The sequence below is a fragment of the Photinus pyralis genome, unplaced genomic scaffold, assembly GCF_008802855.1.
Source record: "Photinus pyralis isolate 1611_PpyrPB1 unplaced genomic scaffold, Ppyr1.3 Ppyr1.4_LG10, whole genome shotgun sequence".
Lineage (NCBI taxonomy): Eukaryota > Metazoa > Arthropoda > Insecta > Coleoptera > Lampyridae > Photinus > Photinus pyralis.
The window spans coordinates 16,094,343-16,117,683 of NW_022170250.1; the positions used below are offsets into that span (position 1 = coordinate 16,094,343).

At 36.6% G+C, this 23,341-nt stretch overlaps 4 protein-coding genes across 5 annotated transcripts in view; 2 read left to right on the forward strand and 2 right to left on the reverse strand.

Moving 5' to 3' along the window:
* The first annotated feature begins 6,861 nt into the window (after positions 1-6,861).
* Positions 6,862-7,955, forward strand: LOC116162486 (protein takeout-like). The gene is made up of 6 exons (XM_031476111.1): positions 6,862-7,022; positions 7,082-7,174; positions 7,224-7,359; positions 7,409-7,542; positions 7,592-7,741; positions 7,789-7,955. Exons 1-6 carry the CDS (start codon positions 6,887-6,889, stop codon positions 7,938-7,940), a joined length of 801 nt encoding a protein of 266 aa, XP_031331971.1. The 5' UTR covers positions 6,862-6,886; the 3' UTR covers positions 7,941-7,955.
* Positions 7,956-11,519: 3,564 nt separating this feature from the next.
* Positions 11,520-12,645, forward strand: LOC116162487 (protein takeout-like). Of its 2 annotated transcripts, none has more exons than XM_031476113.1 (6): positions 11,520-11,626; positions 11,749-11,841; positions 11,883-12,003; positions 12,052-12,185; positions 12,231-12,363; positions 12,408-12,645. In XM_031476113.1, exons 1-6 carry the CDS (start codon positions 11,563-11,565, stop codon positions 12,433-12,435), a joined length of 573 nt encoding a protein of 190 aa, XP_031331973.1. In that variant the 5' UTR covers positions 11,520-11,562; the 3' UTR covers positions 12,436-12,645. The 2 variants fall into 2 exon arrangements, with proteins under 2 accessions (XP_031331973.1, XP_031331972.1); XM_031476112.1 differs by having other exon boundaries at positions 12,231-12,359.
* On the reverse strand, positions 12,576-21,468 carry LOC116162485 (glutamate receptor ionotropic, kainate 2-like). The gene is made up of 11 exons (XM_031476110.1): positions 21,321-21,468; positions 14,900-15,591; positions 14,579-14,851; positions 14,301-14,528; positions 14,047-14,253; positions 13,911-13,995; positions 13,592-13,868; positions 13,345-13,543; positions 13,076-13,298; positions 12,915-13,030; positions 12,576-12,864 (listed from the first exon to the last, which is right to left on the reverse strand). The coding sequence occupies exons 1-11, from the start codon at positions 21,385-21,387 to the stop codon at positions 12,637-12,639; spliced, it is 2,595 nt and encodes an 864-aa protein (XP_031331970.1). The 5' UTR covers positions 21,388-21,468; the 3' UTR covers positions 12,576-12,636.
* Positions 21,469-21,519: 51 nt separating this feature from the next.
* Positions 21,520-23,341, reverse strand: part of LOC116162394 (glutamate receptor ionotropic, kainate 2-like) — a 165,353-nt gene continuing 163,531 nt past the window's right edge. The window contains exon 15 of the mRNA XM_031476010.1: positions 21,520-22,206. Within this exon, the coding sequence (XP_031331870.1) occupies positions 22,021-22,206 (186 nt within the window). The 3' untranslated portion in view covers positions 21,520-22,020. The remainder of the gene's footprint in view (positions 22,207-23,341) is intronic.

Genomic DNA, 23,341 nt, shown 5'->3' on the forward strand with positions numbered 1-23,341 from the left:
AAGACGTCTTCCACAGTCACGCAGTTTTTGTTAGGTACTTTATAAAAAAAATTAAACTCTTCTTGATCGCAAAAAGCGAAATAAATTCTTCTACGAAAACTAACTCGGTACTAACGTAGCAAAGAGATTAATTAAATTTGCCGCACTTTGGCCCTAAACTTGCCGTAAAGCCGATTTTAAAAACTTCAACGAAACGTAGTACGGCGTAAACTCTGGCTAAAAAGCGACGCTTTCTTTCTTCACGTCCTATTTAAGGCGAAAACCCTTTTTGCGAGAATCAAAATTATAACAACCAATCATACACAGTTGACAACAAAAGCTATCCCCTCAACGTATACGTTAATAGACCAAAAAATAGAGGTTGAATAATTTTTATAAATCAATTTGTTATGAGACATTAAGAGACTTAAGAGACATTAAGAGACTTAAATTCTAGGAAAAAATAAAATTTCATCTCTCTTAACTACACAGAAAAGGCGGCAAATCACATCCACCTGTCAATTAAATTTACAATTGATAACAGAAAAGGCCAAACAAAATTCCCAGAAATGTTTACGTTAAATAAAATAAAAATGTAAACAAAAACAACCTTGACCGCTGTCTCGTATGACACAAATAATCCCCATGCCGTTACAAAGACCAACGACAAAATTTAATTACAAAAGTTTATTACACAACAAGGAGACCGCCCTTATCCATCTTAATTAGGATGTCCGAAAGTTTCATTCTGCCAGACGAAATAAACACAGAAACATTAAGGGCCTAAATGCCAAAATGCCACTTAAAAATGTCAAAAATGCAAAATTCGTCGTTTTTCGTTGTTTTTATTCTTTCTGGCCTGTTGTCGGCGTCCAATATTTATTTCTATGGTAAAGTTAACATTTAAGTTTGGGGACCTCCCGCAGCTCCATATGCCTGGGGCCTAAATACCAATATGGCGCCTGGAAAGTCAAAAAACAGTAAAGAAGTTGTTCTTTTTCCTCATTTTTGCTACACTGGTCACTCATTTCTCATTTCGGTGGCCCAGAGCAATAATATGCGAATTGCGACCAACCATTCGGATTTTACACGCCTGAAGGGCTTAAATGCGGACCTGGAGACCCGTCTCATATAAACGTTAACTATGGAACCAAGAGACAGAAGTTGGTTTGGTGGCGTAATTTTAGGGCATTGGTTAACTAAAAATATATGAAAACATGCTTCCCAAGTTTTCTTTGGTTTTTTTTATCAAAACGTAACTCTTGGTAGTTGAAATTGTTCAGAATATTGAACACTAATATTATGCAAAATCCTTATGGAAATGATTCTGCGTTTGAAGCTTATCAGCCGCCATACTTCCTTTTTTCGCAGCTTGTTCACGTTGTACTGAAGCTAAGAAGACAAGAAGTTACTTGAAATCTGTAACAACTAACAAGTGATACAAATGGCATTAACGCCCAGCAAGAGAGATGCAGTTGCCATGGTCCGGAAGCGTTTTCCTTCCTTTAACTGTGCTGTTTGAAGGAAACGATGCTTTGACACAGATTGAGGACGTGGCCCAAGGAAAGCGTGAAATTGCTACTTCTTTTTAGTCCGTTATTTGGAACACCGCCTCTGAAGGTTCACGGCGCCTTCCTTCTGTAACGAAGTGTGGATGGCGTATCCTGGATAATACAATGAAGCCAATTTTGATGCCACTTGAATCCATTCCTCGTGCGTGCGTCCTCTTCATGTCTTGTGGCTGCAAAACAAGACTCTGCAAGTGTCGGGCGGACACTTGACGAAGATGGAGAATCCATTCCATGCACTCAGAGCTGCGGTTGTAGGGGAAAATGCTAAAACAATGGCAGCGAAAGTAACTTTATTTTACCTGACTTTGAAAGTGATAGGGAAAAATCACAGTGTTTTAAAAAGTTTAACTGTAACGTTCTCATTCGTTAAATATTTGATAGTTTGGATACTAATATTTTACATAATATTAGTGTTCAATATTCTAAACAGTTTCAACTGCCAAGAGTTTTAATTAAAAAATCAAAGAAAACTTAGGACGCATGTTTTCATATAAAGAAATAAGAAAATTTTTAAACTAAATACAATAGTCCGGATTGGTAGTCGCAATTCGCATATTATTGCTCCGGGCCACCGAAATAGGGAATGGGCCAACTCCAATTGCAGCTAGATACAGCAATCTCTGGCTTTGGTTTTGTTATCTCTAATTTAAGGAAGGAAGGAAGTGGAGAACAGAGATCGTACGTTGAACGATGTAAGTCATTTTGCGTCCTTCCCACGTATGAACTTTGGTCACTCCTTTGCTCTTTGCTTGTTGTGCCATGTCTATCCAAAATATTTTTTATCTCCTCATTCTAGACCTTTGTCGAGATCTCTCCGGATGTTCTTTCGCTTCACTGACATCTCCTCCTTCATCTTATTCAAATCTTCTTCTTATCTGCTGATTTTCTATTTTTTGAACAATTGCACCCACTCCCAATTCCATTATTACGATGTCACTGCGTACTCTGTTCTTGCGGGTTGCTCCTTTTACGCTTCATTTACGTAGCTTGCTCTTCGGTACTGTATTCAATTTCCAGGTCTCGCTCTTGAACAAGAATTTGCTTGTATATATATATAGGTATATTGTTCTGTAGGCTGTATACTGCCTTATGCCTTTAATTTCCCTGCTGTACAGGAAGTTTCGATACAACTTCGGTATTTTTAAATATAAGGCTGTTCAGTTTTTGTTATAGTTCGGCATTTTAAAAGACATCTTTGTACGCGATTTGCACTCACTGAGCACAACACAGGATTAAATAAACACTGCTAAAGAGCTTCTCTAATACTCTTCTCCGATATGTTGAGTTGTAGAGTTGCCATTGAAAGCGATCAGTCCAATTTCACTTTACCTCGACGATCACAAAGAAGCAGAGCATAGGTTTATTTTATTTCTCAGATTTCACGCTGGTAGGGCGATGAAACTAAATTCAAATCGTGGCGAAACATATTATTAAATGATACTATCATGCCACTAAAAGAAATAAGGCGTTAAATAGGGGTATACTAGGAGAAAAATTCAATTAACGGTGTCACTTGAAAGACAACCATCCCTCGTAATTCAGTTTGAAAATGTAATTTAAAACCCGCTTGTCAACCACAAAAATTTGGTGTAAAATTCGAAAAGTCTCATTTGCGAAATTCCTTATAAGTATCTCGGAATTTTCATCTCCGAGAAGCATTGGCTAACATAAAAAAGTACAGTTAAACAGGTAGGTCACTCTCATTAAATCTTACCCCAGGACACATCATTTTTCCTTTTCCTTTTGTTTTAAAGTTTGGATTATAATTTGTTGCATAACATAATAAATACTTTCACATACTGTAGCCAAGCACGTAAAATATTTATTGGTAATCAAAATTTGGAGAAGTTTCCAGGCAAGCCTATAATTCCCCTGGGGATCGTAGGAACCGGTCCTTACAGTCAGTAATATTTTATTTGTTAGTCACCTGCTAATAAATGTGATATTAAACATAACTTAGTTCTGAAAGTAACACAGACGGATTAATATCAAAGTTCTATTGTAAAAGCTTCAAGCATAGCTGCGTGTTTGTCGCAAAAAAAACTCGAAATATTAAATGACAATGTAAATTTTTCAGGTGTATTGCGACAATTCTTCGATTATTTTAGTAAATTGTATAGTCTGGTAGCACCGCTAATTCTATAATATTATCCACTTCAACCTCAACATTCCTCTCTTTTTGGATTAGCACTCCCAAGTGTTTAGGTATATAATATACATTTACTTGCTCATATCTTGTTGGTCCAGTTCTATTATATATTTGTAATTCTCTCAGGAAAGAAGTAGATATTACATTGTCCTCCTCTTCTCTAGTAGGCAGAATAGTGAGATAGAGGGTTTCTGACGGTCCCTCTCTATCAGACCACAGACAATTCTGCTATAGTATAAAAGTTGGGAAATGAACTGAACATTGAAAAGCAACACCGCAGGATTCTGCAGGGTGGTGATGAATCAAGTTGATCTAGAACGACTTGCACACTGTTTACTGATGCTCTTCTTTGAGGAGAGCTATCCGCTGAATCGGATTAAAACAAATAGAAGCACTCCCTGGTCGAATAACGAGCTATCAGAAAAGCCACCAGAAGAGTTTTAAAAAAAAACCAAGTGCACTGGGTGCTGTGGTGAATATAGAACATCCCTCACTGAGTATAGTGAGGAAGTCAACAAATTCGTGAAGACTATCAATATTCCCTCTCAAAATCACTTTGGAAGCAGGATCGCCTAAACATTATCCTGCTTGTGCTGCTATGTGTCCAGGTCATCTTGCTTCAAATTTTAGGTCAGCAGCACCATCCCCTCGGGAGATATGAATTTTTGAAATTTTGTTGCTAACTTCCCTCTCAGCAACAATTTGGAAGCAGGATCTCCCAAACATTTTTGGCCTAAATTTATTTATTGCTTTATGCTGTATCTTTCATTGCAAAGACGGGTATTATGCCCACCGGTGCCTGAGGATCCACAAAGCTTGTATTCTAATTTCATTTTTAGTTTGTATTTTTATTTATGTTTTTGGTGTGGCTTGTCCATGCCGCACGCCCAACGTAAGCTTTGTCGAAGCTCGGTGGCTGTTTCACTGGAAGATCCGCTTCCCTTGGCTAGCCGTGGCCAATTCCGTTTTCCTTCTAGGTGTTCACGGCAATCTAAATAATTATACCCTCAAACGAAACATGTTAAATTCGATTATGCTTTTGCTTTACAAGACGTACGAAAATGTATTCGTAACAAATTCTAGGGAGGGAAAGCAATACGAACGTTCCTTAATAATAATTACTTACTTTGGTATTTCACAATTACGTTATTTTGATCTTACTGAACAGAAGGAAAGTTCGGCTTATAAGAAAAGCAGGCAATCACATCTGGCAGTGAGTACCGCAAAGTCTATCTCGAGGCAGATTTCAAATTCAAAAACGTTAATTAATTACTTGTTTGTGTTTAATTACGAAATTAATTCTCAAATACCCATGAAGTATATACAGCTGCACGCTTCCTTTAAAGTGCAGTAATCACTGTCGTTTACATTATCGATTATCCCTCTCTACCAACGTTAATTAAATTGTATCAAACCCTTTGAACGAGTATTTATCTTACATGCAAACTACCCGCATCACTCTCTACAATTATTCCACTTAATTATAGTACCCAATTCAATAAACAATTCTAAACTGAATCACACTCGACTAATTTTATTCTTAGCACTGGTTTCTCGGCTAAACGTAATTCGGGGATGCCTGAAAAATAAAAACAGTAGCTTCGAACATTGTTTAATTCGGCGGAAAGTGATAACATCAGAGTTTTTTGTAGGGCACTGAAAAGAAATTTCTGTTCAAAAAAGTTCATCCTTTTTATTGGTTTGCATTGTCTTGTAGTCATTCTATTACAAATTTCTTTGCGAACAAGCTTGTTTCACTTTACCGCTTTTAACTACATTAAAATTAACACGAATTCCTCTAAGAAATAAATAAGTTAATAATTCTATAAAGCGCTTTGAAATCTCAAACAGAGGGGGTTTAGTTATCTAATGTGTGCGATAAATGATTTTTGGAATTGAAATTCATATGTAATCGTAAATTCATAGATGTAATACGTTACCGTAGGAGTAGTAAAGTTAACTGCGTAATGATTGCATTATGAAATGCAGGAATTTAGTATCAGATCCAGATTCAAAGCGATTAATATTCATATCTCCACCACAAAGGATGTAATCTGATGAAAAAGAACACTTGGAGGCTGCAAATAAGATCACAGCCAATTATATGTTCCTACTCACCACCACCTTGCCAATTATCAACAGTTGTACTAGTATGGTAGATATATACAGTGCTATTCACTTAGAAGTAGACATAGGGATTTCCTATGATTACTTTTAAAGGACAAAAATCCTTTTGAAAGATGCCAAATTTTATGCAACCGAAATAACATGCGCACGCATTTTGCATTATCAATCTAGATTTTAATAAAAACGACCGTAAATAGTATGCTTGTAGTTTCTGATGAAGAGATATTATCTATATTCGGCCGCTATTTCCCTTAAGTTTCTCATGGGATTCTCTTCCACAAAAATTAAAACGTCCAGTTTCATATCCTCCGTTAAAATCTCACACAAAGGAAATACTTGCGAGAACTGGTAGACATTTTTGGGTAGGTATTTGAGGCACGCTGAAAACTTGCCTAATGCTTCCCCAATAAGTTTTAGTGTTTTGATTCACAAATCAATGACGCAGGGCCACAGACTCCTGATTTCAAGCGTACATTATTTTTTTCCAACTTTGAAGGCACCTGGCAAAGTGTTAGCCTGCATTTCTGTGTTTGGGTATTAATGGAGAAGTGCGTTGGACAAGTTTTCAGCGTGTCTCAAGTACCTACCCCAAAATATCTACCAGCTCTCCTACTAAAATTAAAAATACGGTAGCCAAAGCAATTACATTCAAATTAATTAATGTGACAGAAAATTAGGCATCCCTCAGAACAGGTTTTGTCATTTAAAGGTACACACTGGAAATCCCTATGTCTACTTCTAAATGAATATCGCTGTATACTTGATGTAAAGTATGACTTGCCTAAAGATCTAAATATGACAAAAAAATATTGTACTATGATGATGGCCGAGAAACATGAGCAAAAGCTATCAAAAATTTTAGTATTGCTGGAAAGTAAAAGAAAGAATTTCTTCATAAAATCGATACAATCAAGGACTTTTTTAATTTTCCGAAACGGAGTAACTTCACACGATTAACTAGTAATCAATACTTCAACCGAGGATGAAATGAGTATAAAAATGTTATTAGGTACACAAAATAACTAATTTACTTACTTTTTAAAGATGTTGATAAGGCTGTATGAATGCCTATAAAAGTGAAATTCGAATTGACAAATTCAGTTGTTTGCCCGCTTCCTTAGGTACTCACAAAATGGTAAAAGTGGTGTGTGTCTTGCTAGTAGTAGTGGTCGGTCATCTACAGGCGGCCAAACTACGTAAGTTATATTATTACCAGGTTGTAATATGATTTTCAGTTATTTATCTTCACATTTAGCGAAATTCATCGTTCCATGTAGCAAATCAGATCCAAATCTTAACGAGTGTGCGAAGCAGCATGGTCAAGACGCAATACCATCCATACTAGAAGGTACCGATAATTTGTTTTCTAAACTTGACGTTGTCATGCTAAATTACAGGGAACGCAAAGTTCAAAGTGCCCAATTTGGTACCTTTACATATACCGCAAGTGGATTTCTCCACGGGTGATTTACATGTGGAACTCACCAATGTAACAATACATGGCTTGGAAAGGACGAAAATTGAAGAAGTTCAGTGAGTACCTCGCGAAAATCTGGTTTCCTTACCTAACGGACTTTTCCAGCATCGACCTAGAGAACCAGCACTTTGGACTGACAGTGTCGATTGACGTGGTGTCACTGATTGCCGACTACAATATTTCAGGAAGTATACTCACAATTCCTCTATCTGGCGAAGGAAAGGCCAACGTCACGCTTGGTTTGTATCACAGTATACACAAATAGCGCGAATTGAATTTCATTTTTAGTTGGAGGCGAGTATAAGTATCACTTCAATTATACCCTAAAAGAGAAAAAGAAAGGGCAGTATATCGAAGTTCAAGATGATGAGTTCACTTTCAATACCAAAAATGCATATTTCCAATTGGATAATCTTCTTGGAGAGGAGAGTGAAATAGGTATGTACTTACCCAGAGATGAATGCCTCAGACACTGTCTGTTACAGGTAAACATATAAATAAAATTATAAATGACGATTGGGAAAGTGTTCAAGCCGAAGTTGGGCCTGTGCTAAAACAAACCGTAAGCACTCTAATTAAATCGATTGTTACTGGCTTCACCAACAAGGTTCCATTCCGTTATTTCTTCCTTCCTTAAACTAAAAAATTCACCAAGATATAATTATGCTATTATTGTATAATGATGTTAATAAACATTCAAAACTTTTGGAGAAAATGATTTCGGAAATGACTGACCCCACCACCTGTGGTAAGGTATACCATGTTTTAGTATGGAAAATTCAATACTTTTACTATTTCTAATTCTGCTATACTAATACCATCACGAGTACACGATGGATTTTCAAAATTTTAATTATTATTGAGTCCTAGAATTTCGGGTTAACTAATGTGAGGGAAGTCAGGAAGTATACTAGTAAAGTTCAGATGCAGCTTTCAGAGCTGTAGAATCGCAACCTAGAAGTTATGCATATAGCGCATTGTATAGTCAACGGAGTGGAAAAACAAAATAAGATGCTGCTGAGCTCACATTCTCTTCTTCGACTGGAAAATATACTATTGTTTTAGATTCTGACGTCGATTTTCTAGTTGCTTGACTACATTTTCAATTCAAAGGGCTGTAATTTTTGATCTAGTAGCCCAATCTTGGAACTGTTTGAAATTATGGATTCTACAGGCCACATTCTATAAGAAAATTTTTTCCGGGTCGATCTGAGACAATTTTTTTTTCGGGGCTCAAAAAAAGGCAGTGTATAACCTTCCTTTTTTACCAAAAATGACTACACCAAAATTTCTCGGGAAAACACTTTTTCTTATTAATTTTGGTGCGTAGAATCCAAAACAATTCTTACTTTTTCGATTAGACTTCTCAATCAAAAGTTATGGACTAGAGACCAATTTCGAAAGAAAATTCAAAGGGTTGTAACTTTTGAACTAGTAGCCCAATCTTGGAACTGTTTGAAATTATGGATTCTACAGGCCACATTCTATAAGAAAATTTTTTTCCGGGTCGATCTAAGACAATTTTTTCTTCGGGCCTCAAAAAAAGGCAGTGTATAACCTTCCATGTTTACCAAAAATCGACTACACAAAAATTTCTCGAAAACACTTTTTCTTATTAATTTTGTGCGTAGAATCCAAAACAATTCGTACTTTTTCGATTAGACTTCTCAATCAAAAGTTATGGACCAGAAACCAATTTCGAAAGAAAATTCAAAGGGCTGTAACTTTTGATCTAATAGCCCAATCTTGAAACTGTTTGAAATTATGGATTCTAGAGGCCACATTCTATAAGAAATTTTTTTTCCGGCTTGATCTGAAACAATTTTTTTTTCGGGCCTCAAAAGAAGGCAGTACTTTCAAGTTATTCAAATATTTGAGAACAATTTAGAAATGTTTAGGGAAAATTTCCATTGACACAAAATCAAATATAAAAATCCGATACAACTGAATACCGAACGATCCTGGAGTGAAACTTTTTGACTCGATAGTCTACGTAACTTAAAAACAATAGGGATCTTTCTTATATCCTTAATACCTTTGAAAGTATTTTAATACTTTTGACTATTCGAATACATTCTAAAGTATTTGAATACTTATTTTTTAAAGTATTTGAATACTTTTCAATGTATCTGTATCTAGTATTCGCTTGTTCTGGACGTAAAAGTATTTAGTATTCAAATACCTTTGATTTGTGTAAAGTATTTACTATTTAGTATTCAAATACTATTTGAAAGTATTCTGCCCAGTTCTGCGCATAATTTATAGTAAAGTGGATCCTCTAAATTTCGACACCCTGTAAATTTTCTACTTGATCGGGTCCAACCTTTGAAATACAAAAAGGATTCAACTTCACCTATCATTGAAAATGCAATCGAAAACACCAATTGCAATCTTCAGCTCGGTTATTATGGGCTATTTGTCTTTGAATTGTCACCCAGTCAGTTACTGTCGTTGCCGCGACGCCTGCCAGTAATTTTCCAGGAGGCTTTGTTTTGAGTACCTATACTTCCTTCGGTACGGAACCTGTTTGGCTCCCTAAGCATTTGGTCAAGGGGTTCGCTTGGGTGTCAACATCTAAGGTCAGGGGCCCTTCTTTCCTATTCATTGTGTTCCAGCCCTCCTAGTACATTTATATTGCGTCGTAGCTTCTTGATGATCTGTTTTATTTCCCTTTCGTACTGTTTATGAACTGTATGTCCAGTTTGTAGTACCATATTAATTGTTTTAATTGGTAGCTATCCATCTTATAACGACTCAAAACGGGGTGAAATTGACTAAGTGGATTTATAAAGACACTAAACCTTCCCCATACTTCTTTTAATTGTTTCAGGTTTTAGATTCAAGGCATTAGGTGACAGCGACTATAGTTTCGACCCGAAGGTCATTATCAAGCTTAAGTTTAAAGGAACATATAAAAGTGGTTGAAAATTACATATTAAAATGGTACATTTGGTTATCAATATGGGGAAAAAATTACTAATTAGAACATGGAAACAATTACAATATTAACAATTTAAAGACTTTTTGTCCTCACATATTATAAACAATTGTTTAAATTAAAATTAAAGGAGACGAGATGGACGCAACCATCTTGATAACTTGAATAACTGAGTTAGCACATTTCACTTTGCTTGTCAAGATGGCTGCGTCCATCTCGTCTCCTTTAATTTTAATTTAAACAATTGTTTATAATATGTGAGGACAAAAAGTCTTTAAATTGTTAATATTGTAATTGTTTCCATGTTCTAATTAGTAATTTTTTCCCCATATTGATAACCAAATGTACCATTTTAACATGTAATTTTCAACCACTTTTATATGTTCCTTTAAACTTAAGCTTGATAATGACCTTCGGGTCGAAACTATAGTCGCTGTCACCTAATGCCTTGAATCTAAAACCTGAAACAATTAAAAGAAGTATGGGGAAGGTTTAGTGTCTTTATAAATCCACTTAGTTAATTGTTTTAGTCAGTTCAAAGGCGGTCTTTGGGATTTTTTCATTATGCAAACTATATGTAGTAATCCGAGCCCCTTCTCCCTTCATCTGCACCTACCGAATCACGCCTCTTAGTCTCTCAATCTCAATTCGCTTCGTAGTAAAAAGAGCGGCCTTATGGAAACATAGTATGTAGTCTGGGGTCTTTCAGGGCAGAGTACAGTTTGTAATTTTTGGTACCAAAAGTGTTTGGGTCCTATAAGAATGCTGACTAGCTAACCGACGTTACAAGACGGATTCAGTTTGGATTCAACGACCCAAAAAATCTTAAAATAAGTCCATGGTACCGAAGCCATCTCGAAAAAACGCTTAGTGCCACCAGCTTCCGGACTATAATGGCGGCAGGTATCCCAGAAATCGAGGCAATAAGACTGGAAGCTATGTAGAAAGAAGAAATGCAAATGAAAGCACTATTAAAGTAAGGGGACTGAAGATTATCATGAAGAAGGAGATTGATGAAGTCAGCGATGAACTGAGAATGAAAAATTATTAAAATTTACTGAATTGAAAATCTTTTCGTGTATCTAAATTCCTTCGTGTACCATGTTTAAGCCTAAGTCCGTGTTTAAATGTTCAGAAACTACCCTCTGTAACATTATTGATACGCCAAGAAACGGATCTGTAAAAAAATGCATTTGCAGTCCTAAATTGACTACGTCAGTGCTTGATAAGACTGTACAAGGTTGTTCCAATACTTATAAAAGAGAGATGTAAATTCTATCGTTCAATTATTTCCGTAATTTATCGGAAACAAATTTACAGAATGTGGAGTGCCGTCTGCCTTCTGATCGTCCTAGCCATCGGTTACCGACAAACAGCTACATTACGTAAGTTCTCATTGTCACGTTGGATAGCAACTGGATTTCAGGCGTGACTATCTTAAGCATGAGATTTTATTACGGCTAGAAGTCTTAAAACACCGTTTATTATTAATTAATCTTATGTTTAGCTAAATGCATGGTACCCTGCAGCAGAAGGGACCCCAATCTAAATGAATGCGCACGAAAGCATGGCCAAGAAGCAATTCCATTTGTACTCAAAGGTAAAATGAATGCAGCTTCACGTTTTCATGGGAAATTTTAGGAAACCCAGGGTTGACACCTTTACATCTTCAGGAAATAAAATATTCCGATGACACGTTATTTATACAACTTCGTAATATCGTGGCATTTGGTTTGGAGAACGTTCAAATTAAGGAAATGAAGTAAGCACGTCTCAAAAATATAATGATCCCACCTGAGAGGTTTTTCAGCTTAAATTTAACAAAGCAACATATTTTAATAGCATTATTCATTATGAAAGTCACCCTTATTGCGGATTACAGTCTTTTAGGGCATTTAGAGATGGTTCCCGTTCGGGGTAGTGGAGGAACTAACATCACGTTTGGTTTGTACCATAGTGCTCAAATGGGTCTACTTTAATTCTTTTTAGTTGGAGGCGAATACACACTTGAGTTTGATTACAAACTAACAAATAGAGCAGGCGAGAACTACATGGAAATTATAAACGACAGGTACAATTTCAAAACGAAAAAAGCATTTTTCCGATTTGACAAAAGAAGTATGTGGTATACCAAAAATGAAATGTTTCACACAATGATTGTTGTAGCCAAAAAGGTAAATCAGATTTTGAATGAAAACTGGATAAAATTCGCAAGTGACGTTGGTCCCGTGTTGTCGAGGACAATAGGAAGCGTAGCGAGATCTGTTTTTTGTACGGCAGCAAACCGGGTTCCTTACCGAAATTTCTTTCTTCCTTAATCTAAAAAGACGTAACAACTTTTTCTACATTTAATGAAATTAAGATTGTATAATGATGGCAATAAGTATTCAAAGCTTCAAAATTCTGCAACGGGCTTCCTCATTCTCCTAAACTGAAAAAAGAACTTCAGCTCGTCCATCATCTTGCTTTTAAAGGACACATTGGATAATTTCGTCTTTTTAAAAGTATGGACACTTAGCTCAATGAATGTACAGACGATACCTAGAAATGTGCCAACTCCAAGTACAAAAAACACTCCCCCTAAATTTTTCAAATCTAGAGGAGTTGCAACCGGTTGCCTTTTCTAGAATGTGTATCCTGTTAACAAATTATTCTGAATCCTGTAATACAAACCTCGCATCTTCCCCCTCCCCGCTTTTCTTTCCACCATTTCGTTTTTAACTGAGCCAGTTTTCCAGATTCTTGCAGCTCTAGGATTGCCGTGCTTAGTAGATGTCTATATTCCGAATCTGTGGCAGAAATTCGATTCTGTGATAATTTTACGTGCATCTTACCTTTTTTCATTGCGATACCGTAACCCTTTTCGTCCAGTGCACCACCCACTTGTGTTAAATTACAATGTCTTTCAATGGAATATTCGATACTGGTCGACTCCATGAAAAATGCGTAATTTTCTAATTCTGCTTTGCTAACACCATCTTCGTTGTTTGCCATCATGTCTTCAGGGTGCTGGTTCATGTATTTTTGTATTTGTGGGTAGACTGAATAGTTTGAGTCCTAGAATTACAATTTAAACGACACACACAAAAAGTGCGGGGGGTACTTTGAAAAAGTTTCTTGTGGCGCCAATGGCTTTTGCTCCATATTTTATCCCTTTTTGTGCAACTAACTCTTCGACGTTTTCAAATGGCGTAACTAGCTCCTCTACTGTTAAAAACGCTGCTAGATTGGCCGTGTACGAGGATACCATTATCAGAATGAAGAAGTACCAAACCCCTGATGCCATCCGCGTAGAAATTGCTCTAATGCAAAACTAAGTGCGTTCGGTAAGTTACAACCGCTTTACTCACAAAGGGGCTAGCTCTGTGCCCTGCTGCATAAGACTTCCAACGGTGTACCACAAAGAGTTACGAAAGCTGAACTGATTAATGAGGAAACTAGGCTCCTCGACGCAAGGGTATGGGTTAGTCCATTCACTTGGACACAACCTTCCCATAATAAAGAAACTTATGGAAACGAGTAAATAGGACGCGGCCATTAAAACCCAAACTTCACCCGAAAATGGATATGCAAAAGTGAACAGACTAGGGGGTGCAGGTTCTGGTTTTCTGTACAGTATACTTATTCCTAAAAATCAGGCTTGATATGCAGCAGCATTTCATATCTTACCTAAACTCATAAATGGCATGGTAAAGTCTACTGCGCTTTCTCGCTCAGATGTTATTGTTAAATCTGTGATAGCGAAATCGGCCCTCTATAAAACTACTGTTAGCAGACCATAATAGTGTAAACGAAAGCTACCCACGCCGGCTCTTAGTTCTCCAAGCATTCCATTCCAAGTCTTAGTACGCGCGTTGAAGGTTCCATACTGGCCGTCCTCCTGTAGTAAGATCTCATACTTGAATTCCAGCTTTTTAGACAGTTCGTGGATTACGTCAATCCCGAAACCTTCATAACGGTCATTTCCAGTGAGGGTAGCGCTAACATTTTTAAGCATTCCGTAGGGTTCAGTCTAGAAATTGGCAATGCTGAACAAATTCGCAGCAGAAGTGTACTTACCAAGGTTGTTAGTACCGTAAATCTTTTATTTTTCATGGGGTTACCATCTGTAAAACCGTAGATTTCCTTTCGAGGTGTTTGGGTGGAGTCAATTCCAAGCACTGAATTCCAAGCTCCAATTTTAATTAACCCCCCTGGCGTTAGCTCGATTACGTCTAAAGTAAAATCTTTTCTTACACCAGTTTCGATGTCAAACTTTATATTTCCTGTTAAACCTGCGAGTGTTTTCTACAAAGGCGATCGTTAAGGTGCGATGCATCAGTAAACTGCGGTATTACAGCTTTCATGAAATTAATTACACTCGATCCCTTCCTCCAACTGTCGCTTGAATTACAAAACACTGGAGCGGCATCGAACCCAGTCAGGTGTAACTCTATTAACGTCTCATGCAATAGATATACCGCGTCTAATATCAAAGCAGTTTCGGTTTGGAGCTTCCATGCCGCTAAATGATTAAACGCCTCGGCCTTCAAACCACTATCCAATCTCAACTGCTGTAACCTACGTGAAAATTCAATCACTTTGGTGTCCTCTGGGTTAATGAGTCGAATCTGCAAGCAGAACATTAATGCATGTACGGGGTTGTTGCACTTACCTACGCCTGTTACGGTTACTCCACCGTACTGATATGGGTTTAAGTCAATTGTTGACATATCCAAGTTAAGAATGAAGAAGTAATACTCGTCAGTCATAATTCCAACTTGTTGTGCCTGCTGTAAAACATCTCCCAAAGCGCTCATGGAGCAATCAACCACGTAATGCTTATCTCCAGACTTTTTCAGTTCAACGAACAGTTTTCGGTGGTCACCACTTGAATGTAATTGTCGCAAGGTAATGGTATACTGACTGCTGTCGTATATTTCTAATAAGCTCCTAATTTTCGGAAGACTGTCGTTATTCTCATAAATAACAGTAAAACTGCCCCAATTCCAAGCTTTAATCAGTTCGACAAAGCTCCTGCTTAATTCCGCTGGATCTGGATGTAAATTGATGGAAGCGTCATTTTTGCTCTGGTTAAGATCCCAGTGGACTTGAATTAAGGGGATGTCTTTGACATCACATAGGGATTTAACATACGGTGATAAGAAAGGTGACGTGGGACCAATGACGCCCACCAGACCTTCTTCGAGCATAGAGCAGAACGTGTGAGATGCAGATAATGTGTTAAAGTGCTGCACGTATCCCCAAAGAGAATGCAATTTACTTCCACTGTCACTGCTTTCGTTTATTATTTCAGCCGCAAGTTGAAAGGCTAACCTGGCATTCTCGTTGACTTCTTCAAAGAGACCACCTAAAATGATATTATTTGTACATAGTTATGGACAGCGTGAAATGAAAGCATTTATGGCACTTAAGGCCGGATATTTGCACCATCTCCTGCCCGAAGATCAATAGACAGAAACGAAAAAGGTGCAGGTCGTTTGTTTCTAATGGCTAAGTAGTAAGTCAATGCTAATTTAATGTTGCACCAAATAAACTGCTTTATAATTCATGATTCTTCAATGGATTGCATTTCTTTTTATCAAGAATGCTAGTTAGTGGGATGGCTACCTGGATTTTCATCTAAATTTACACACCAACGACGTTAGCAGTGGCACAGTTTAAACATGTCTTTTCTTCATTTACACTGCACACCTTTGCTTAAAGCTACAGACAGTAAATTTAGGATAATAGATAAGTAGCTAGTGAAAGGTTTCAGAAAGTAACGTTGCCCCCATTTAGCCTACGCTACACATCTCTCACCGCTACGGAGATTTATTTATTGATACAATTCTTATGTGGGTCTCGTATTGCCAACAGTTTTCTGATATTCATTTTTTTTATTATTAAAATTGGGATATTATGCTCGTTGACCCTTCCTCTTAGAGTTTCTACGTAGCGGCATATTGATTTGCCCCTGGACCCCCCTTAGAGGGAGAGGGGGGTTGGTTACACAAATGTTGATTTCTAATAACTGTACCATTTTTTTCAACTCTACCACAGAATAAGTAATGTTACTTATTCAATGACTCTACTAAGCTCCATGGATATGAAAACCCGTTTAAAATATTTCCGTTTTACCAAAAGGTAAGTCTATGTGAGTAGGGGTTGTCTACGCACATTTAGGCGCCAACAAGCCGATTTCTATATTTGCTTGATTTTTTCAATATTTACACAAAATCACCCTGAAACCTTCATTTTCATTCCTACTTTCTGTCAGAAAATTTAAGTTTCCATGACAGAGGCAGAGCAGACTACGTTTCCCGCCGCTTGTCACTTTAGTGGCCGCACCTGTCACTTTACCGGCCGCGCCGCCACTTTACCGGCCGCATTTGTGACATTTCCAAATGTCTATAATGATTCCTGTCATCACTGACAGATTGACATTAATACGTTTTCGGGTAAAATTTAATACAAAACTCGTCAGTAAAATGACATACCTGACTCGGAAAATAAACTACTCGGCCCCAAAGGGGCCTCACAGTTCAATATTTCCTCGACAGTAATGTATCATTTTCCTGACTTTTATGTAAATAACTATTAAAGCACAGGAGTTTCAAAGGCCTAATTTCGCCCGCATTTGAGTGTTCATAACGAAGATATAATAAAATATATGGCATAATAAAAACGTTATAAAAGTTTTAAGTCGTTTACAAGAATATAATGTAAAAGTATATGAAAAAGTGCCATCTTTAAAAAGCAAGTGGATTTTTTAAGTCATATAGTACAGGAAGTGAAGGTTTTTCCATAGCAATTTTTTCAAAATGCATCGATTAACATGAAATTTTGACAGTAGGTAGGGAATAGCCTAACGATCAAAATCTATATCATGCCAAAGGGCGCTTTTACCCTGGCGGTGGTTGCCCCATCTCGGGGGTGGCATTTTTTAACGCATTTTTGCTAATTTATTTGCAAAAGGATAGCTTTCAATCTCACTTTGGCTGGCTGGATAGCAGTAAATGCGGGCCCGTAGAAGAACGCTTGTAAAAAGACAAGGAGTGTACATGTACCTATCGGGGCGGTGTAATTAACAACTTTAGGGACGAGGCTACAAGATGTGGGGTCGGCGACATCTGGGCGCCATCCCCGAGCGTGTTATACTAACCTGGAGATTTTTCAGTTTTCTCCTATCTTCTTCTACAGTTTTGGGCCGATTGTTTTAAAATTGGTGTCGTCGGAAAGATCGTTGGGAATTTTGTTTTTTTTTCCTAGAGGCGAAATGAACCACCTTTTGCATGGCGCGCTTCAAGAGGTAGTCGACTTTTGGCGCCCAAAAGTTTCTTGGAGCTCAAATCGCGGTCACTCTTTCTCGTGTCGCCAATAAAAGCTCGAGCTATTATAAGAAGTACCCAAAGACTGAGTACTATTTTGTGCCTGGTTTTTAGCGAAATCCGCCGAAACGCACCAAAATTAATAAGAAAAAGTGTGTTCCCGAGAAATTTTGGTGTAGTCGATTTTTGGCAAAAAAGGAAGGTTATACACTGCATTTTTTTGAGGCCCGAAAAAAAAATTGTCTCAGATCGACCCCGAAAAAAAATTTTCTTATAGAATGAGGCCTGTAGAATGCATAATTTCAAACAGTTCCAAGATTGGGCTACTAATTCAAAAGTTACAGCCCTTTGAATTTTCTTTCGAAATTGGTTTCTAGTCTATAACTTTTGATTGAGAAGTCTAATCGAAAAAGTACGAATTGTTTTGGATTGGATTCTACGCACCAAAATTAATAAGAAAAAGTGTTTTCCCGAGAAATTTTGGTGTAGTCGATTTTTGGTAAAAATGGAAGGTTATACATTGCCTTTTTTTGAGCCCGAAACAAAAATTGTCTCAGATCGACCCGGAAAAAAAAATTTCTTATAGAATGTGGCCTGTAGAATCCATAATTTCAAACAGTTCCAAGATTGGGCTACTAGTTCAAAAGTACAGCCCTTTGAATTTTCTTTCGAAATTGGTTTCTAGTCTATAACTTTTGATTGAGAAGTCTGATCGAAAAAGTACGAATTGTTTTGGATTCTACGCACCAAAATTAATAAGAAAAAGTGTTTTCCCGAGAAATTTTGGTGTAGTCGATTTTTGATAAAAAAGGAAGGTTATACACTGCCTTTTTTTGAGGCCCGAAAAAAAATTGTGTCAGATCGACCCGGACAAAAAATTTTCTTATAGAATGTGGCCTGTAGAATCCATAATTTCAATCAGTTCCAAGATTGGGCTACTAGTTCAAAAGTTACAGCCCTTTGAATTTTCTTTCGAAATTGGTTTCTAGTCTATAACTTTTGATTGAGAAGTCTGATCGAAAAAGTACGAATTGTTTTGGATTCTACGCACCAAAATTAATAAGAAAAAGTGTTTTCCCGAGAAATTTTGGTGTAGTCGATTTTTGGTAAAAGAGGAAGGTTAAGTATAAATACTATGCGAAGTATTCGAATACTTCTCAAAGTATTCAAATACCTTGCGAAGTATTCGAATACTAAATATTTTGAAAGTATTTGAGTTAGAAATACAAATACTGCTTCCATAAAAGTATTTAATTACAAAGTATTTGAATACTTTAAACGATTTGAATACTAAAAAGTATTTACAAAATCGAATACTGCCCAGCTCTGATTATGTGGCTAGTGGAATTTCAAGAATAATTCTCCAAGTATTTAATATTTAAATACTTTTGATTTTTGGAAGGTATTTAGCATTTAAATACTTAAATACTTCGAGAAAGTATTTTCTCCAGGGAGTTGGAATTTCACTTAATTATGTAACGGTTCCAATGTTTCTAAACCTGATATTTTCTTGGAGCGAGCTGACCAGAGAGTATTTCGGCGGGGGCGAGTTCTATAAGTGTGCATACTCTGAGGGCAAATAATCTGACTGAGGTATTTTCGTGGGAGAATCCCCCGAAGAACAATCTGCCTTCAGCGAATTTCCAGGGTGAATTTTTGCGGGACGAATATTTCGGGGGCGGATTTTTAGGGGCGAACACTACGACGGCGAATTTTACATGAGAAACTTGTCAGGGACGAATTTTCCAAAACTGAATTTTCAAGGGAGAATTTACCACGGCGAATCTTCGCACACGAGATTGATGGTACCTATACTCTAAGTACGATAAGTGTAAAATAAATTTCAAGGCGATTACCTACTATTCACAAAAGAAAGAGTAACTGATATCGAGTCCTGTATTAGTCAGGCGAATACTGCCCAGCTCTGCGTAGATCCGTACTTTTTTCAGCAGTTAAATTAGCGCAAGCAACCCCCTAATTACCACCCTAATTAAGATTAGTCCTTCCCCTTTTCCAGTTTTCTCCAGCTACGTATTATTAATATATTCTAGAAGTGTGACCAGTTTAGAAGACTTAATTTTGAAATAATTGAAGCTAAACGTCAAAAACCAATTTCTGCAATTTTTGGACAAACGTCCTTCTCTTCAAAATAACTACAAAGCAATTGGAGATACGTAAAAAATGCTACAGCATCCAATTATAGCATTTTTAAATCCTGTCCGGGAATTTCCTGTACGACAGAAATTAAGTAAGATATCAACGTTTGAAGCGTACGCACACTACCTTGCTTTAGCTCTTTAAACTCACCCCATTTTTAAACTAAAATGTTTTAAAGGGATTTAATGTAAATAGTCTTGTATCTCTTACAAAAACCTAAAAAATGGTTTCTTTAATATACTTTCTATCATAAAAAATAATGGAGTTATGATTCAAAAACTAATCAGAATTCTTTTCGAAAGAACTCTCAAAGCACAAATCGGAGCATGATGATCTACATAACCGGTATATACTTCGTATACTACACAAAAGTTACGTACACACTTACATCCATTCCATACACCTATACACTATGCAACAGGACGACCCAAAAAGAATATAACCACTTTGAAAACCTAAATTTTAACCATGAGTAATAAAATGAGTATTAAAGTGAGTTTTTTCCACTAGAAAATAGGTTGGCAGGTGTTCACTACCACGATAATGGTTGAAATATTCGGAAATAATGTTTCAAAGCCAAATAAAGAGCGCTCATCAGCATAATATAGATTTTGAATTGAAGGGTAAGTTGGACTTAATCCCAAATTTTCATGCCAATCGATGCATTTTGGAAAAATTGCCAGGTTTCATACAATTTTAGGTTTTGTTTCCTGGACTAATAATACATCCTTACCTGATAAAATACAATGCATAAAGAACTGTCCATGTGTACCTCAAAATGTTAGACAACTTAAGGCATACAAAGGTATATTTAGGTCTGCTCAATTGTTATGACAAATTTTGCCGTATGTTGTCCACAAAATGTTTATACGATTTATGTAAAAAAGATCGAGCGAGCTTTGAAGAGATGCCAATTTCAAAGGCTCTATGGCAGGTGATCTTCGGTGATTCCTGTGCTGATAGACATAACAAAATTAGTATGGGATTGAAACCACTCAATAATCTTCTGGTCTGCAAAGTCGAAACCACTGGGCGTAGAAAGCTGAAATTTGGCATGTAGGTTCCTTGGGGATTGTGTAAGGGAGCACGAAATTCCTACGGGAACGGGAAAAACGGAAATTTATTTGAAGGTGTTAAGGTATACTCCGAAAGCTAGGTTAGTCAGATTGTGCAACAAATGAAGGTCTTAAGGTCTTAGAACCTGTTGTAGGATTAAAATCCAAATCGAATTTAAACACACCTCTCTGCCACTTTACGAACAAAATGCAAAAAGAACAATAATTTTTCATTACTAGGGATATTTTTGTTATCTTTCAATTAAATTACGCTGAAATTACTCTGTGTATACATAAATGTTGCATAGTTACTTCGCATTTTTCTGTGATTGAGGAAATAACAATAATAAAACGTGTTTAACTTTCATTGAAATAGTTCCAAAAAGTTAAGAGAAAATTCAAGTAAAATAAATCGCGGTCTAGCAATCCACGACTCTTGGTGCATTTTCAATGTCAAGGTTGGTAATAAATGAAAACACAACTATACTAGGCAAGAATGTTAGTTCGTATAGCGTTTCGGTCTTACTGTACATTTATGTAGTATAATTTACACATACCAATCTTTAATTCTTGGCCAAAACACAACACAAACGCACAATTAAGAACAAAAACTAACGCCACCATGTCAGAAATAAACAGACGCGGCAATCTTAAATTAGTGAATGAAAACTTGGCAGCACACAAGCTGTTATTTTAAGTACAATACAACCCTCCCACTCGAATACTATGACTATAATTAGCTATTGACGCCGAAAATGAAAACGAAACGTATTTATTTTATTTTTATGCACAAATAGAAAGTGTTATGATTAATCTTACAAAGGTCTCATAGCACACAAACATTCTATAATGAAGTATTTACAAAATGTAGTGGATATGTATAAACCAAACACATCCATACGCTGCCTCGAAGTGTGGATGAGCTTGATTTGGACTTAGCAATTGGACGACATACAGCTTAGTTTGTGTTTATGGAAATTAGTCGTACTGACTGTTCTTAAATATAATCTATAACCAACATTTATATAGTGAACAACAGAAAACACTCCTCCATTTTTCTTGAACACAAAAATCGTAAAAATCCTAAATTATTAACACTGTTAACTATATTTATATGTACAAGTTTAGATTATGTACAAAATGTATATTATCAGCCTTAAACTATAAAATATTTTAACAATGAGGAAAACATGTAGGTACCTATCTGCGTAAAAGATTTTTTAGACAAAATTTGAATTAATTAACTTCCCAATAAATTTAACTAAGTGGTTCCTTATCTATAACAAAACCATAGGCAGGATAAGAGCCAAGTTGCGGCAAGCGGTTTTCCTCAAATCCCGTATTGGTACCGCTTGATTTAGTCTTGATACGGAGAGGTTTAGATGAACCGTGGCATCGTAGTGCGAAACGTAATTCGGATGCCATTTCAGCACATAACGAACTCTAAAACACAATACTCATTACTAAAAGGTACTCGGTTTTGTTTCTGTGTGCATAATCAGAAATAAATGTTACGTGTTCTCATTCCCCAAATCAACTATTTAGGGGCAGATCTATTGGGAGGTAGGTATTGAGCCGTCCGTCCAATTTGTGCCTTTATAAACACATATTTTTTAATACTAGCTGTATCGGCTCCATTATCATTCCGGTAACGCTCCTATCCCCAATCGGCAATCGGCTTATCATAGGAGTTCAATTACTTTAGATTACGTAGACGCTTTTATACGTATGATCATTTGGTTGAATTGGCAATCCTCCCCTGAAAGTTAACTGTGACAAAGTAATTGCGATTAAATTTACCAAGAATGGGAGCAGTTTTGCCATTCTCTTTGTTTAATATCTTTCACTATAGAATTATTAATCAATGTGAGCCGTTACAGTTCAAATGACAGAGCCTCTTATTTTGTTACGGACACATTCAGTGCAATAAATCGAATTTTACGATACTAATAAAATTGCAAATGAACCATCTACGTGTTCAAATTCGATTTTCCAATTAATGTGTCGCGTTCGTTTTGACCCAGTCTTATATCTGACAATACTTTTTATTGTAGGAGCGTCACGTTTCATGTGTAATTTGGGATGAAAACTAAATTCACTTTATCCATTTTTCAACTTGTTATACGCCAGTGGAATCGGTAAATTCTTGTTTACTTGAAGGGTTTCTTACGCTAGATTTCTAACAGATATGAATCCTTACTGTGTCATTTCATTTTCATTTCAGTTTTGCGATCACGACACCAAAATTTTACATACTCAGAAGTAATCCCCTCAGTAATGATTGCAACTAAAACGAAAACTCTATACTACCAAACAGAGAATTAAACTCTCTTTTAAACCAGTACCATATTACACATTTCTAATTTAACGTTTTTGATGTGGTACTTGTACCTAATTCAAAGGGGGTTTTCTGTATACATATAAAAAGCATTGTATATGAAACTCACATAAATGCTAATCAGCGTTGGATTAGGAGAGGGGGGGAGGGGGGGCTATAATGGTTATACCCTCGAAGCCTTTTCAATGTCATTGCCTACTTCTCGTTATATATTTTCATTAATTTTTAGTGTGCTCCATG

Coding starts and splice junctions, on each gene's coding strand:
- LOC116162486 (XM_031476111.1), top strand. CDS start 6,887: ATGAATGCCTATAAAAGTGAAATTCGAATTGACAAATTCAGTTGTTTG. Junction 7,023..7,081: donor TCTACAGGCGGCCAAACTAC/GTAAGTTATATT, acceptor CTTCACATTTAG/CGAAATTCATCGTTCCATGT. Junction 7,742..7,788: donor TGGAGAGGAGAGTGAAATAG/GTATGTACTTAC, acceptor TGTCTGTTACAG/GTAAACATATAAATAAAATT.
- LOC116162487 (XM_031476112.1), top strand. CDS start 11,563: ATGTGGAGTGCCGTCTGCCTTCTGATCGTCCTAGCCATCGGTTACCGA. Junction 12,004..12,051: donor GTTCAAATTAAGGAAATGAA/GTAAGCACGTCT, acceptor GAGGTTTTTCAG/CTTAAATTTAACAAAGCAAC. Junction 12,360..12,407: donor TTTCCGATTTGACAAAAGAA/GTATGTGGTATA, acceptor TGATTGTTGTAG/CCAAAAAGGTAAATCAGATT.
- LOC116162485 (XM_031476110.1), bottom strand. CDS start 21,387: ATGGTGGCGTTAGTTTTTGTTCTTAATTGTGCGTTTGTGTTGTGTTTT. Junction 13,299..13,344: donor CCACAAGAAACTTTTTCAAA/GTACCCCCCGCA, acceptor TTGTAATTCTAG/GACTCAAACTATTCAGTCTA. Junction 12,865..12,914: donor GGGGAGGGGGAAGATGCGAG/GTTTGTATTACA, acceptor TACACATTCTAG/AAAAGGCAACCGGTTGCAAC.